Source organism: Lycium ferocissimum, chromosome 2, assembly GCF_029784015.1.
Source record: "Lycium ferocissimum isolate CSIRO_LF1 chromosome 2, AGI_CSIRO_Lferr_CH_V1, whole genome shotgun sequence".
In the NCBI taxonomy this organism is placed as follows: domain Eukaryota; kingdom Viridiplantae; phylum Streptophyta; class Magnoliopsida; order Solanales; family Solanaceae; genus Lycium; species Lycium ferocissimum.
The window spans coordinates 42,476,854-42,489,939 of NC_081343.1; the positions used below are offsets into that span (position 1 = coordinate 42,476,854).

A 13,086-nucleotide genomic window follows, 5' to 3' on the forward strand; every position below is an offset into this window, starting at 1 on the left:
AGGAAGGGAAGATAAATTTGGGGTTTTCTCAAAGTTTTTGATAATATAGTTTGATTCATTTTTAAAGTTTTCAAAATTACAAAAAGGTCCATTCTTTCTAATTAATTCTTTAAGTTGGCAAAAAAAAAAAAAAAAGAGATTAACAAACTGGGACCCATTTGTCCCTTTTTTTTAATTGCAAACTTCAGGATCACTTTTACCTCAATCTCCCCAACAAAAGTGTATTAATGGGAATTTATCCTTAACCAATGGAGAGGGTTACAAACATTTAAATGGTAGGAAGGGAGTTACGTTTGTTGTGAGGTACTACTAGAAGTCAAGTTTTCTTTAACTACTTTTGATATAGTAATTTTTGTGTTAAAAATATGTCATGCCTTTTTTTAACATGGTATATTTACGTAAAGATCTCTAGTTTTTCTAGACCCATTAGCTAGCTAGAGTTCTTAGTATATATTCTATTGGTGTAATTATTTTATAGTTTATAAATGAAAATATCCTTTAGCTTTATTCTAACATCATTTGGTATCAGAACACTGTCTAGAGACTTTGTGGATACTCAAAAATGGTTTGGTGATATGAGAGAGATTAAGAACATGCTCGACAGGATGTCAATGAAATGACTAATTTCATTGATAGACAGAACCAAATAGAGTATCATTATATGTTGTTGATTAATGTATAACAACATAGTCATTTACTTGCATAAATTAAAATAAATTGTTGATTTGTTTGGTAAAAAAAGTGCTCTCATCAAATAACTGAAATATCTTTAAAACTTGTAACACCACGAAGAATTTGATTACCAGTAGTATAAGATTTTTAATTATAAATTGTTAAAATACAAACTTTCAAGCAGCCTAATATATCTACATGTTTATCGATCATATATATATATGATTGATAAACATGTAGATAAAGTAGACCCAAATTTAGAATTTAAATCCGGAAAAGGATTATCAGGATCTTATGTCATCCAAAGTTTCAATAACAAAATGTCCTGAAGTAGTGAATTGAAACACTTGAACTTGAGGAGATAGTGTCCTGAAGTTTTGAACAAAATTAAACCAAGAACACAGTGCCTTGAGTTTTGAACTGAAAGCTGATCCTAGAGTTTTAAACTAAAAAATGAATTTAAGAATACAATGCCTTAAAAATTTGTACTGAAAACTGAACTTCAAAACATAGTATTCTGAATTGAGCAGGATAAAGTTTAAGGAAACGAAAAAGGTGAAGAAACAATATCTGTCTGCTTTTTAAGTGTGACTAAACATTAAATAGTCTCCAAATGCTGGCTAAAACTTTAATAATAGCTCTAAAAGTGGCTACCCGGGTGCCATTTTCACGAAAGAAAATGAAGAAAAATCCCCAAACAATCCCTTATATTTGAACTTTGAATCAAAATCATCCTTACTTTTTAAAATTTAGATAACTAATCGTTCTCTAATTATGAAAAATCAGTATATCTTTGGTGCTCATACAACTCACATTAGTTATGTGAGATTTTATATTTTATTTTTTATTTCACAAGTTGTTGAATTCAAATTTTTACACTTTTGGGATTACTAATTGGCGAGATAGAAAAATATTTAAACACCCAGGCACGAAATAAACTTTTTCACTTTTGGTTCATACCAAACTTAAAAGATCCATCCAGCTCAACCCACCCAATCCAAATAACCCACCTCAACTGCAGCGCCAAAGTGCACTTCCCTCAACTGCGCATTTTTCCTGCCTCTCTCTATTTCACATAGCTACGCCTACGATTTTGTGTGCTTTCTCTTTTCATCAGGTACATCCCATCTATTTCTTTCCATCTGAATATCACAAAATCCCTTTATTTCCAAAATATCTTTTTTTTTCTTTTTGTGTAGTCTAGTTAGAATATATTGATTGAAGATTTTAACTCTTTTCATTTGATCATTTGAAATTCGAATTAGTGAGGTCTACTTTATATCTGTTCTGTCAGTAAGTAAATTTTTTATTACTTTTCTGAAATTAAGGCTCTCTTAGAGGCAGATATTGCGAGTGATACTGGGTAAACCCCACCAGAGGAGTTAAGACTTTAGTCCAAGTTACTGAATCTATTCTCATCTTTTTTTTTTTGATAATGGTAACTTGAATTTATGCTCATCTTATATCACATTTTAGTTCCTTAGGCCCAAAAATCAGAAGATGGGAAGCATTCCACTGATTTCCAGCTTCTCTTACATTTTGGGAAGACCATCAACAGTGCCTTTTTATCCTCATCGGCCATTCAGGCAAGTCTTGCTCCTTCTTCCTTTTGTTCTTTTTCTTATTCTTAACCTATAATTTTACATTTGTCAGCCTAACGTTCTCATTTCTATTGCAGAAAGACGCAAACACTGTCCGTTTCCTGCGATTACTCCTGTTTCGAAGTAAACCCCTCTTCTTTTACTTCTTTTCCACTACCTTTCTACTTCTCAATAGCACTCGCGGCGATCATTTTGTATATTTGTTAGTATTTCTTTTCCTAATTTTAGGAAAATTAATTGCTGTAAAGTTCTTGAACATTGTTTGATTCCCTACATTTACAATTTTTGTTTAACTGCACGTTCACACAAATCCTTGTTATATATTTGCTAGAGGTGTACTGTCTCTTCTTCGCCGCCTAGCATACTGTTTTGTTGTATCTGACCTGCTTTGTTTATTGCCTTTTTGACCTGCTTTGTTATTGCCTTGTTCTGAGCTGAGGGTGTATTGGGAAACAGCCTCTCTACCTCCCAAGGTAGGGTAAAGGTACTCACAGTACACTTTACCCTCCTCCCTGCACCCCACTGATTACACGGGGTATGTTGTTGTTGTATATTTGCTAGAGGTGTACCTTTCTATATCAGGGCTTCCCTCTTTTCTTCATCAATCATTATTTATTTGTTGTCTTTCTCTGGGTTTTTTTTTTTCATAAACACTATCAGAATACTCGATAGCTTCAGTTGTTATGAATTTGCAAACTTTTTAGGTTCAGAAGTTTAGCCTAGCTGAAGGAGATTGGTGGTATTTGAGTTTTTCTGGAAATTGATAGCTATTGCTGGCACTTTGAATCATTTACATACTAGCAGAAGCAACCGATGTGTCGCAGGCTTCCTCTTTCTTTTATTTAATTTTTTTTTCTAGGGTGGCGATAGTGTCTAAGCCAATAATTCTGATAAGGGGATTCAAAAAAAGTTTACAAGAATGACACCGAGATTGAGCCTGTACTATTATGTCACCCCCGGGATAGGGGGCTCAAAGAGACTCGGACACCCGAATTTACAAGAATGACACCGAGATTGAGAACAAGAAAAAAACAAGAAAAAATAATTTTCACCTATTTGAGTAGTCTAACTTCCTGACGGATTGAATCCCCTTTGTCGCATGTGGCACACTAGACTGACGGCAAAAGGAGTTATGTTGCTTAGGTTGTGAGACCTTATTCTGTAGCATATACACTCTTTAATCAAGAAGTCTTTCAGCAACTTCTTATTGAATTGCCAATGATTTCTCTTTTTCAATTGTCCAATACTTCTAGGAGTTAATAAGTATTAGACAAGGTATTCCAAATAATTCTAGTCCCATCTTAACTAACAAGGCATGCAGCAAGCTGAATTTGAAACCGTCAGTTTTTCTCTTTATAATTTATCTATTTTGGCTGTCCAGAGATTATTGAACATATTATGGTTGTATAGTGGAGGTGGTACTAATAGATGTCGAACCTTTTTTTTTTGTTTGTTATGGATTTGAAGCTAAGGGATGTCTCTTATCGACCTCCAGGGACCAAGATCGACCTATTGAGTCAAGTCAACCTTTCCATCCCTGAGAAAAGGTACAGGCTGTTGCTAAAATTCAAACGCTCTATATTCCGTTACTGCTATAAACGTCCTTTGTCATCTTGTCAACTGATCATGGCTGAGAGCTAACTAGAGATTACATTTTCCTAACTGTTTCATAAGATTTTTGAATCTCCTAACTGTTAATAAGATATGTAAAAAGACATGAAGCTGTCTATGGAACAGTATCACTACAAATCAACTAGAAGCTCAAATACTGATATGCCTTTTAAAGAGGCTCCGTGTGGATGACAGGATTTGACATGGGTCTTTTGTAGTTTTGGCTTGATATTTGGACGGAGTGGAAGTGGAAAAACTACTTTATTGCAGGTGTTCTTTTGATTTGGTCTTTTCTATCCAAATTCATTGTAGCTTTTCTCTTGTCCGACCTCCAAAAGAAAAGGTACTTTGTTCAGGCTGCTTTTTATCTTTGACCTTATCCATGCAGCTGATTGCAGGGCTAAGCAAACCAACATCCGGTTCCATATATGTGCAAAGATATAGCTATGATGGTGAAAAGATCAAGTCTCCTGAATCCTTACAACCAGAAAGAGTTGGCATTGTTTTCCAATTTCCTGAGAGGTACTCATTTCTTGAATGGGGTGTTTCATGCACTGTCAGGATGTTCTTTGTGACACAAAGCGATTTTAATGACGAGGTTCATATTAAACACAATGCGTTTTCATTTGCTGTTTTTACTGAAAAGACAAAAGCTCCTCTAGTTATCAAATTTATTGCAAGTGCAGATGGTATGAATCATCAGCACTGCAATTATTTAAACATTATTTCTTACCTCTCCATAATTATAGAATTATTTATTTGCATGCATATTGGTAAAGTGAGTATTGCATTTGTTAGGTAGGTACATAAAGTTTAAACAGTTCTTTTGGGTTCCAACAGCAGTTTATTCAACTTGATTTTGTCTGTTTCACTGTTCTACAGATACTTTGTTGCGGACACTGTTCTTGATGAAGTTACATTCGGGTGGCCAAGACAAAAGGGTGGCCTACAGTTAAGAGAGCTTCTTGCTTCTAGACTTCAAAAGGCCATTACCTCGGTATGTATTCCTTAAGTGCGATTTAAACTGTTATGTAATTTTGTCGTCCAAAGGAGAAAAACTTGTCCGCGTTTCAGAAAATTATGACAGGTGTCTATGTGGTTGACAACTCCTAGGTTGGTCTAACTGGAATACCTTTGGATAAGGATCCCCACTCATTAAGCGGTGGCTACAAACGTCGACTTGCCCTTGCTATTCAATTAGTAAGGATTTCTCACCTATGAAAAGTTGGAATTGCGTGCCTGCCATTTTATGTGCATTTGTATGAACATGCATATGCCTATTTGTACGACCAAATATTGTTGCTATCTTGGTTGATCATCTGTCTATTAATATAGTTTTCTCTTTGCACAGGTTCAAAAACCAGATTTATTAATATTGGATGAGCCTCTTGCTGGTCTTGGTACGAAGAAGCTCTCAGCGATCTATTTCATTTTATTTTTTGGATTAACTTTTCATCTTTTTTCAATAGTTTTCTCTTATTAGTATTTGATTATCTATTAGTTGGTTATTGTCCCACGTACCTATGCTTTTAGATTAACAAAAGATCTGGTTTGACAGAACAAAAATAGTTGAGATTTCTAGGTTAAAGTTGAAAGGATACAGAAGGAATTGAGATGCTTGACCAAGGATTTTACATTTGTTATTTTTGAAGAACAATCCTTCTTTTCACTATGGTTATTGAAGTCTGGGTTCAGTGTTCCGTATCCTGCAGTCTCAGTAATCCGTGCTTACAAAAGTCCTAACTTGTTATATTTTGACTGAAGCACCAAGATTGTAAAATCTTAGCAAACCCTATATGCTGAGCTGTTAATAATGATAAACAAGTCAAAATAGGATGAGTAATTAGTCATGGGTTATGTTACTTGCTTTTACTTCATGAATAATGTGCTAAATTATGTTAAATCTTTCTGCCATTGAACATTAAGATTCTATGTTAGGCTGCATTATCTATTTCTCCAGAAACTAAAGGCAATCAGGGTGGGATCTCTACATCTGCTTTAGAGGAACTCTTTTGGCTTCACTTAAAAGCATTTTGTTTGCTTCTCTGTAGTAGAAGCTCGAGTTCCTTGTTAGGTTATCTGATCGTATTCTCCAAATGGTTACATCGATGTACAAAAACATTGTTGTGTTAAAACATTCTTGCTGCTATCTGTGTACTAGCCTAAAACATTCTTGCTGCTATCTGTGTACTAGCTCTCATATTTGCTCTTGCTAATATGGTTACAAGGGCTATTCTGAAATTTATCATATAGCAATTCGTTGGTATGGTTGGTACAAGCAGAGTTGACGAGCTGGCCAGATTAGATGTACCTCTGTTTTGCATATAGGCTAATGGTAGTGAGGCTAGCTTGTGATATTGAGCGGGAGGACTATTTATGGAGTGAAGCTATTCACATAAAGATTGGAAAGCAAAATTTTACTAATTTCTTTTGTTTGATATGATAGAGCTAGCCCTGGTTCTTCTTTTTTCTTTTAATGAATTATTATTAGATGGGCAGACTATGTTTGTATTTTTGGTCCCAACTTTTACTTATATTTGAGTGCCTAACCTCAGTGTCTAAAAAAGTTCATTATCTATGAGGGAAAACAGATTGGAAGGCTCGTGCAGATGTGGCGAAATTGTTAAAGCATCTAAAGAAGGAGCTAACTTTACTTGTTGTCAGCCATGACCTCAAGTAAGTTCCTGATTTGGTCCATTTGTTATTATTGTTTACTTATTTGTTGGAAATGAATCACCATGCTAGATGTCGAGCATTGTCCACTCGAGGTTTCTATTGATATCGAAAAATTTTAGTCGACACTTTCTAGTGAAGCCGTGAAGGAAGTCATTTATCCATAACTCGTGAACTCTGGAAAATTTCGCTGACTCCCCGTTTCTATTTCCTTGATAACTGAGAAATCCATTGTTTCCCACTTCGGAACTCGGTGGAGAATGGGATCTTCTCTCTACCCTTCTCCACTAGACTTGACTCATCCGTTAGAATTTGAACTTGTGCGATGCGCTTGCCATACATGCCGCATGTACTACTTTTGCCACTCCCTTTGACACATTTGGTTCTCCCATAATGATATCAAGTGTTATGATAAAGAAATTTTCATTTACTCCGTTTCTGATTGCTCATCTTGTTCACCTTCTAGGCTTCTACCATTTTTAAATGTAAAACCGCTGACTTTATATTTTACTGAAAATATAGTTTAGACTTTATATGCGTATTTCTATTTTCTGTATGACAAGCAGCCAAACAACAGATGCTCCCAGGGGTTAGCTCAATTGGCAATGGTCGAGGAATTTGTGTCTTAGGTCACATGTTCGAGCACTACGCCAAGCAAACAAAGTTTAGTATTGCAATGGAGAAGGGTAGAGGGGCGGGCACATCAGCCCCGAGTTCCGAAGGCAGCAGTTGGCCCAAAGGGTTGGCTTCAGATGGATTTCTCGGTCATCAGAAAAAGAAAAAAGAAAAAAAAAAAAAACAGCCGAACAACAGATTAATTGTTCAGATGTTGAAAGCATAAACATAGAGTCTATCAAACTTATAATTGTTTGCAATAAGAGGTGAAAACTTATCAAAGGAAAAAGGGAAAACCGACACAATCAATTTGAAATAGAAGTGATGGACAATTTAAGGACAGCATTTACACTTTGCACAATCGGCAATTTCTAAGTAAAAGATCAATCTAACAATTGTTGCCTCAATCCCGAAGCTAGTTGGCCGTCTATTCACTGCTATCCCTGAAGGATATGAAAAACTAGTGGTGGCACTATCCTCCATGGGTGAGGTAGAAGTTAGAACTGCATGCAACTGTCAACTTGAGCATAGTCAAACGATGCATTTAATTGGAAGACAATAAATCATCATTTTGTTTCTGGTATTCTTATTTGCTTAGCAATTCATTCTGATTCTTGATTGATAATTAACTAATCCATAGCTGGCAGTGAAAATGAGATAACTGTACCTTGTTTTCTTAATGTATTAAATATTTGGTTCCTTCTCTAATAGCCAGAGTGATGGTAATCTATAGGGAGTTGGCATCTTTGGTAGATCAATCTTGGAGGATGGAAATGGGAGGAGCACTTAAAAGAGAGCCACTACCTATTTAATACCTGGGATTTATAATGTTCCCAACAATCATTTTCTGATGCAATCTATGAGGTATGACTGTATTTGGCCTCTTTATCTTCATGCTTTTTCAGTTATGGCTGATCTTCGTTTCACTGGGAAAAATGATAAGAGTTTAGGAGTAGTGATAAAGCTACAAGATAAAAATTGACATGGTGAATTAGTGTTGAAACAAGAGTGAAAACTCTGATTTTTCATTTTAATGATCCTAGTAACCGTTTTTTCATAATCCGAAGCAAATTTAGTCGCGGTGCTCGCAAACTGTCCTAAATAACTCAGATATTTAAAAAGAAGAAAAAAGAATATTATACATAATAGGGATGCCTTTCAAGTTTTAACTATATGATTATATTTGACTATATACTGAGCAAACCCTTTAATGAGCTTAATTTTTAAACCACATCTTTGATAGATAGTTTTTTTATACCTTCAACTTATTAAAAAAAAAAAAAAAAAAAACCTTTTAATTACCTTGCATAGATACCAACCCGTGGAAGTTTCCTCTTGCTTGAGACAGACTCTACGACATCAGCGTTAGGAGCTCTATGATTTGGCTGGACGGTCTTCAACATCTTCTTCATGAAATGTGTTCCATATCTTCCATTGGCCTGTTTATTCCCTTTCCCATATTTTGCTGGATATAGACTTGGACTGTGCGTTCTTTATAAGGAGCTCTCCTGGTGACCCTTTTTGTTTCTTTCTGTCTCTTGACGTTCAACTGAAGAACCGAAAAGATATTTCTGGTGTGGGCATTCTACCATACTGACAAGGCTTTCAGCAACTCCTCTTTTAATCTGTTTGCCATTCATAATGCTTGCATGGCTGCTTCTGTCTGATGACCTTCATTCACTAAAGCTTCAGTAAACTATTCTAGCTTGTCGTCATATAAGCTTAAGTTCTCTCTCTGTTATGTCGTTTCACAATCAATTACATGCTCAATAGGCATAGGAATTGTTGGTATCGGAGGATCGGTTTTATTTTTTGAGAACCAATAGTGCCAATTGTGAGAAAGTCATGGAAGAATTCAATCAGATGGTTCTTCCTGGACCATCTCCACTTTGTTATTTTTAACTTGTTCTGATACACTCTTTGTGGCTACTTTGTGGTTGTGAAGTAGTAGGTTGGCTATACATTGTATTCTTGCTCTTCAAACAATTTCTGAGTTGAGAAGGAAGTGTGGGAGTTTCCGAATGTAGAAAGCATAACTGTGAGCTTACCTTTTCAGTAGTTTGAGAGTGAAGTCAATTGTGAACTGCTATACATAAGCTGGTGAGGAGTTGTCAATCATTCTCAAGGTAGAATTTAAAGGCAATTTGCACCAAACAAAAGTGTTCTCATGACCAGTGCCTTAAAGTTAATTAGGGACAATTCTTTAATTTTAAAAAGCCCCGTTTTCCTTTCCAGCCAATTTGCATAAAAAAGCAAGGAGATCAGTGCAGTGGTACTATTTTGAAAAGCTTCCCATAGGTAACAAGTCAAAATTCATTAGCTAATGTTGGAAAAAGTCTGTCCGTGATGGAATAGGTGTGATACTGACAGAAGTTGGTGATATGAGAAACAAATGTATAACTATATGCCGGAAAATGGTTGATGAGTTTTATGAATCCTATACACTTCTCAAATTAGAAGAACTAATGGCAGAAGTCATGCAAAGGTTTCACCAAGGAATCCTCCAATTGGACGATTAAAATTGATTACAATCCTCCAGTTGGACGATTAAAATTGATTACGAGGATCTGACCACATTAGAAACTGTCAATCCTCAAGATTTTTGAGACACATTGATGGCCAAAACCACCAAAATTTTGACTTAAACATGCTTTGTAGCAGTGATATATTTTTTTTCTTTTTCTCTTTCTTTGGTAATTATACCAGCAATGCGATGAGTGTTGTGACAATAGATTCAAAAGTTAATGAAAAGTTATGGACTCTCATGAGATGAAATATGGAACAAATTTGACAAACTTTGAGATATGTATACACTCACTCTCTCTCTCTCTCACACACACACACGCACAGTCATCAATAAATTTTTGTTCAATGGTTTAGAATGCAGCCTTGTTATGTGTTAATCGAATTATCCTTTGTGATTATCCTTCTTGACCAAGAAGGTATTTATCATTTTGTTTAGACATTCCGAGTCTAATACTGACTACACTTCTTGTTGCATATTTCTAGTTCTTTATTTATGTCTTTTCTTCGCTTTTCCGTTAGTTGATTCTGACAATCAACTTTGACACTTAATAATTACTTGCAGGTTTTTATAATTACTTGCAGGTTTTTATGAGAAACGATTGCATATTATTCTTGGAGAGTGCTCAAGGTTATTGTTTTACTTCAATCCCTTGACTATTGAGGTCTTAACATTTCATGTAACCTCTGAATGTAATCACTACTTTCTGTAATGAGTTTTGTGATAGTTTCTTTAGCACTTAATTTGTCCTTTAAATTTCAATTAACATGTGAATGTAGTTACTGGCTTTTGTAACTGAGTTTGATGGGTTTGCAGCATTTATTTTGTCCTAGTCTCTTACCAAAAGTTTTAAGTGTCGATTGGAATTTTGTTCAGTATGTATTATTGGAATCCGCGACTTAAGTAGTACAAAAAATAAAAAGTTGAACCAAACTAGTGCAAAAAAAAAAAAATGACATTAGTAGTATTCACGCACGAAATTCGTGCGTGAAAGGACCAAACTGCAAAAATACAGTTTGAGCCTTTCACGCACGAATTTTGTGCGTGAATGGTGTGAACTGGTTTTTTTTTTTTGCGTTACCTTTCCAATCACGTTTTTTTCCATACTTTGGGCAAAGATTAGTCATATTTCAAAATTCCAAAATATCAATATTTTATATAAAACTTAATATCTTTTTTTTGCGTACAATAATGTCGGCTCATTACATCAAGTCCACCTAAATGTTTGGATTCGTTTTAGGGGTTCTACAATAATATTTATAGGGTTTTGATTTAAGTGTTTTAATAATAATTCATCCAATACGAGAGGTTTATACTAATTAAAAAATAATTCATTTCATTTAATTACAATACTAATTCAAAGCAATACAATAATAAATTACAATAACAATACAATCTTCAAGTTCTGTATTTTACTTCGACATTGTCTACCACGGCCTTTTGTCATGGCCATATTGCTTGCACATGTAGCACTTTCTTTCACTAACATCCATTTGATCTACGACTCCGTGAGTTAATGCCCAATTTTCTAATGTAATCCTATAAAACGGCTGCGTTGGCCAATATTCATTACTAATTGGCTAATATGCTCTAAGGTAACTTTGGTATTCCCCCGCCACATAATTTGTTACCGTTTTTCTCATTCTCTCGAAGCACTTGGCTTTTTGTTACCACAAGTCATGTTCTTGTTGCACATGCACGTTTCCACCCTTACCGTTATAATAACCCGTCCTAACTTCATACACATGTTGAATCGGGTCATATCAGTCATTTGGTGACGCTCACATTTTTGTCTATAATGCTCCATAGTTTTGAAGGCTTTGGCATCCATGTCCCGCCGTCGGCTAATATCGCTCCGAATAACAAATCGCTCCACCACCTGCTTGAAAGTCATTCTCACCATTGCGGTAACGTAGTCCTCGAGCAGCATTTCAGCAAGCCATTGAAAGACTTGAAAGTCGTTTTGTTGTGAGCATGCCCCATCTTTTTCCTCCATCAGCATGAAGCGTCCATTTTTCAACATCGAGCTTCATCAACCAAACGTATGCGGATTCACTCACTGACCTGATTAGATCCATTTTGGCAGCCCATTTTCGTTGTTGATGCTCCATCGCAGCTCTCCACATCAATTTGTTTAGAGTGCCATTGTGAAACGTTGATTGCAAATTCGTCAAGTAAACAATTTAAACAAAGATTCGCATTATCCATATTATGCAATATGCCTTTATGGCCGAATACGTACGATCCTTAATAACATGGGGGTCAAAAAGATCCATGTGTCGTTGCTCTCGTTAGCGGCAATTGCGAAAGCAAAGGAAATATTTTTTGGCATCCATTCCTATTGCAATTAGAGCTTGATGTCGTAGGCCATATACATGCGTACCATCTATGGATATCATGGTCGGAGAGCAAAACCATCAATGCATGGTTTGAATGTCCAAAATACGAAGTTGAAGATTTTACCCTCTATAAGTATATATAATTAAAATGTTGTGAGCCGCTATACCTTGGGCAAACATCGAAAAGAAATAAGCCAATTTCCAAAGACCATCTCAAAAGCAGTCCGCCCCCGAGAAATCTTATAGTTTTACTATATACGGCTTGAACGTTTCGAATACAATCTTTTAATGGGGAACCCGCACAAAGTTTAAACAAACAACATTTAGTAATAATCTTTCAATCGATAGCAAGACATATAATGTACTAGTAGGATAATCTTTTCAATTAATTACTTCTAAAGGTCTCAACGATCTTATTTTTTAATAAGTCAAATTAAGTATTTTTTGTTCTTATGGTTTACTTTTATGCCCGGGAAAATACCGATTATTTTTTTGAGCTTATTTTTAAGCACAAAATTTTAAGCACAAAAACACTCAAAAGCCGAAAATTTAAGTTACCAAACACTAAGCAACTTATAAGCCAATCCAAACGGGCTCATAGTCAATTAAAAAAAAATTTATCAGTCGTCGTTTTAAAAAAATATATTTTGTGTATAATTACACACACTTAAATATACAACCTGAAGGAGCGAGCCTAGAACATCTTATATTTCTAAGACTCATCCTATGGTATACTGCATGGCCCCGAATATGATGAGCTAGACGCCTAATCCGACCGTTCACATCGCATAAAGGGTCGAATAACAAGCCACTGGAGACGGCTGACCATCCGTAGTTAGCTGGAATCAACTCATCCCGGAAGGCGCACGCAGGCCCTCAATATACAACGGGTGTCCATCAACCCGTTTTTCATGACACTGGCCGCCACCTCTCGAACCCGACCAACTTCGATGCACGACTCCCACGAGGATGGGGGGCGATTCGAGACTCGGGCCAGGGATGTCTACAACCTTGGGCCGGATAAGAAGAACCCGTCGAACCCGCACTGGTG

General features: G+C 35.8%; 1 protein-coding gene across 3 annotated transcripts; it reads left to right on the top strand.

Moving 5' to 3' along the window:
• Positions 1-1,870: 1,870 nt before the first annotated feature.
• On the top strand, positions 1,871-10,514 carry LOC132038321 (ABC transporter I family member 11, chloroplastic). Of its 3 annotated transcripts, XM_059429010.1 has the most exons (12): positions 1,871-2,262; positions 2,355-2,396; positions 3,741-3,820; positions 4,103-4,154; positions 4,273-4,406; positions 4,767-4,881; positions 4,998-5,084; positions 5,236-5,284; positions 6,476-6,560; positions 7,906-8,036; positions 8,484-8,746; positions 10,281-10,514. In XM_059429010.1, the coding sequence occupies exons 1-10, from the start codon at positions 2,173-2,175 to the stop codon at positions 7,982-7,984; spliced, it is 813 nt and encodes a 270-aa protein (XP_059284993.1). In that variant the 5' UTR covers positions 1,871-2,172; the 3' UTR covers positions 7,985-8,036; positions 8,484-8,746; positions 10,281-10,514. The 3 variants fall into 3 exon arrangements, with proteins under 3 accessions (XP_059284993.1, XP_059285000.1, XP_059284987.1); XM_059429004.1 differs by lacking the exon at positions 8,484-8,746 and having other exon boundaries at positions 1,874-2,262; XM_059429017.1 differs by lacking the exons at positions 3,741-3,820; positions 4,103-4,154; positions 8,484-8,746 and having other exon boundaries at positions 1,873-2,262.
• Positions 10,515-13,086: the final 2,572 nt, after the last annotated feature.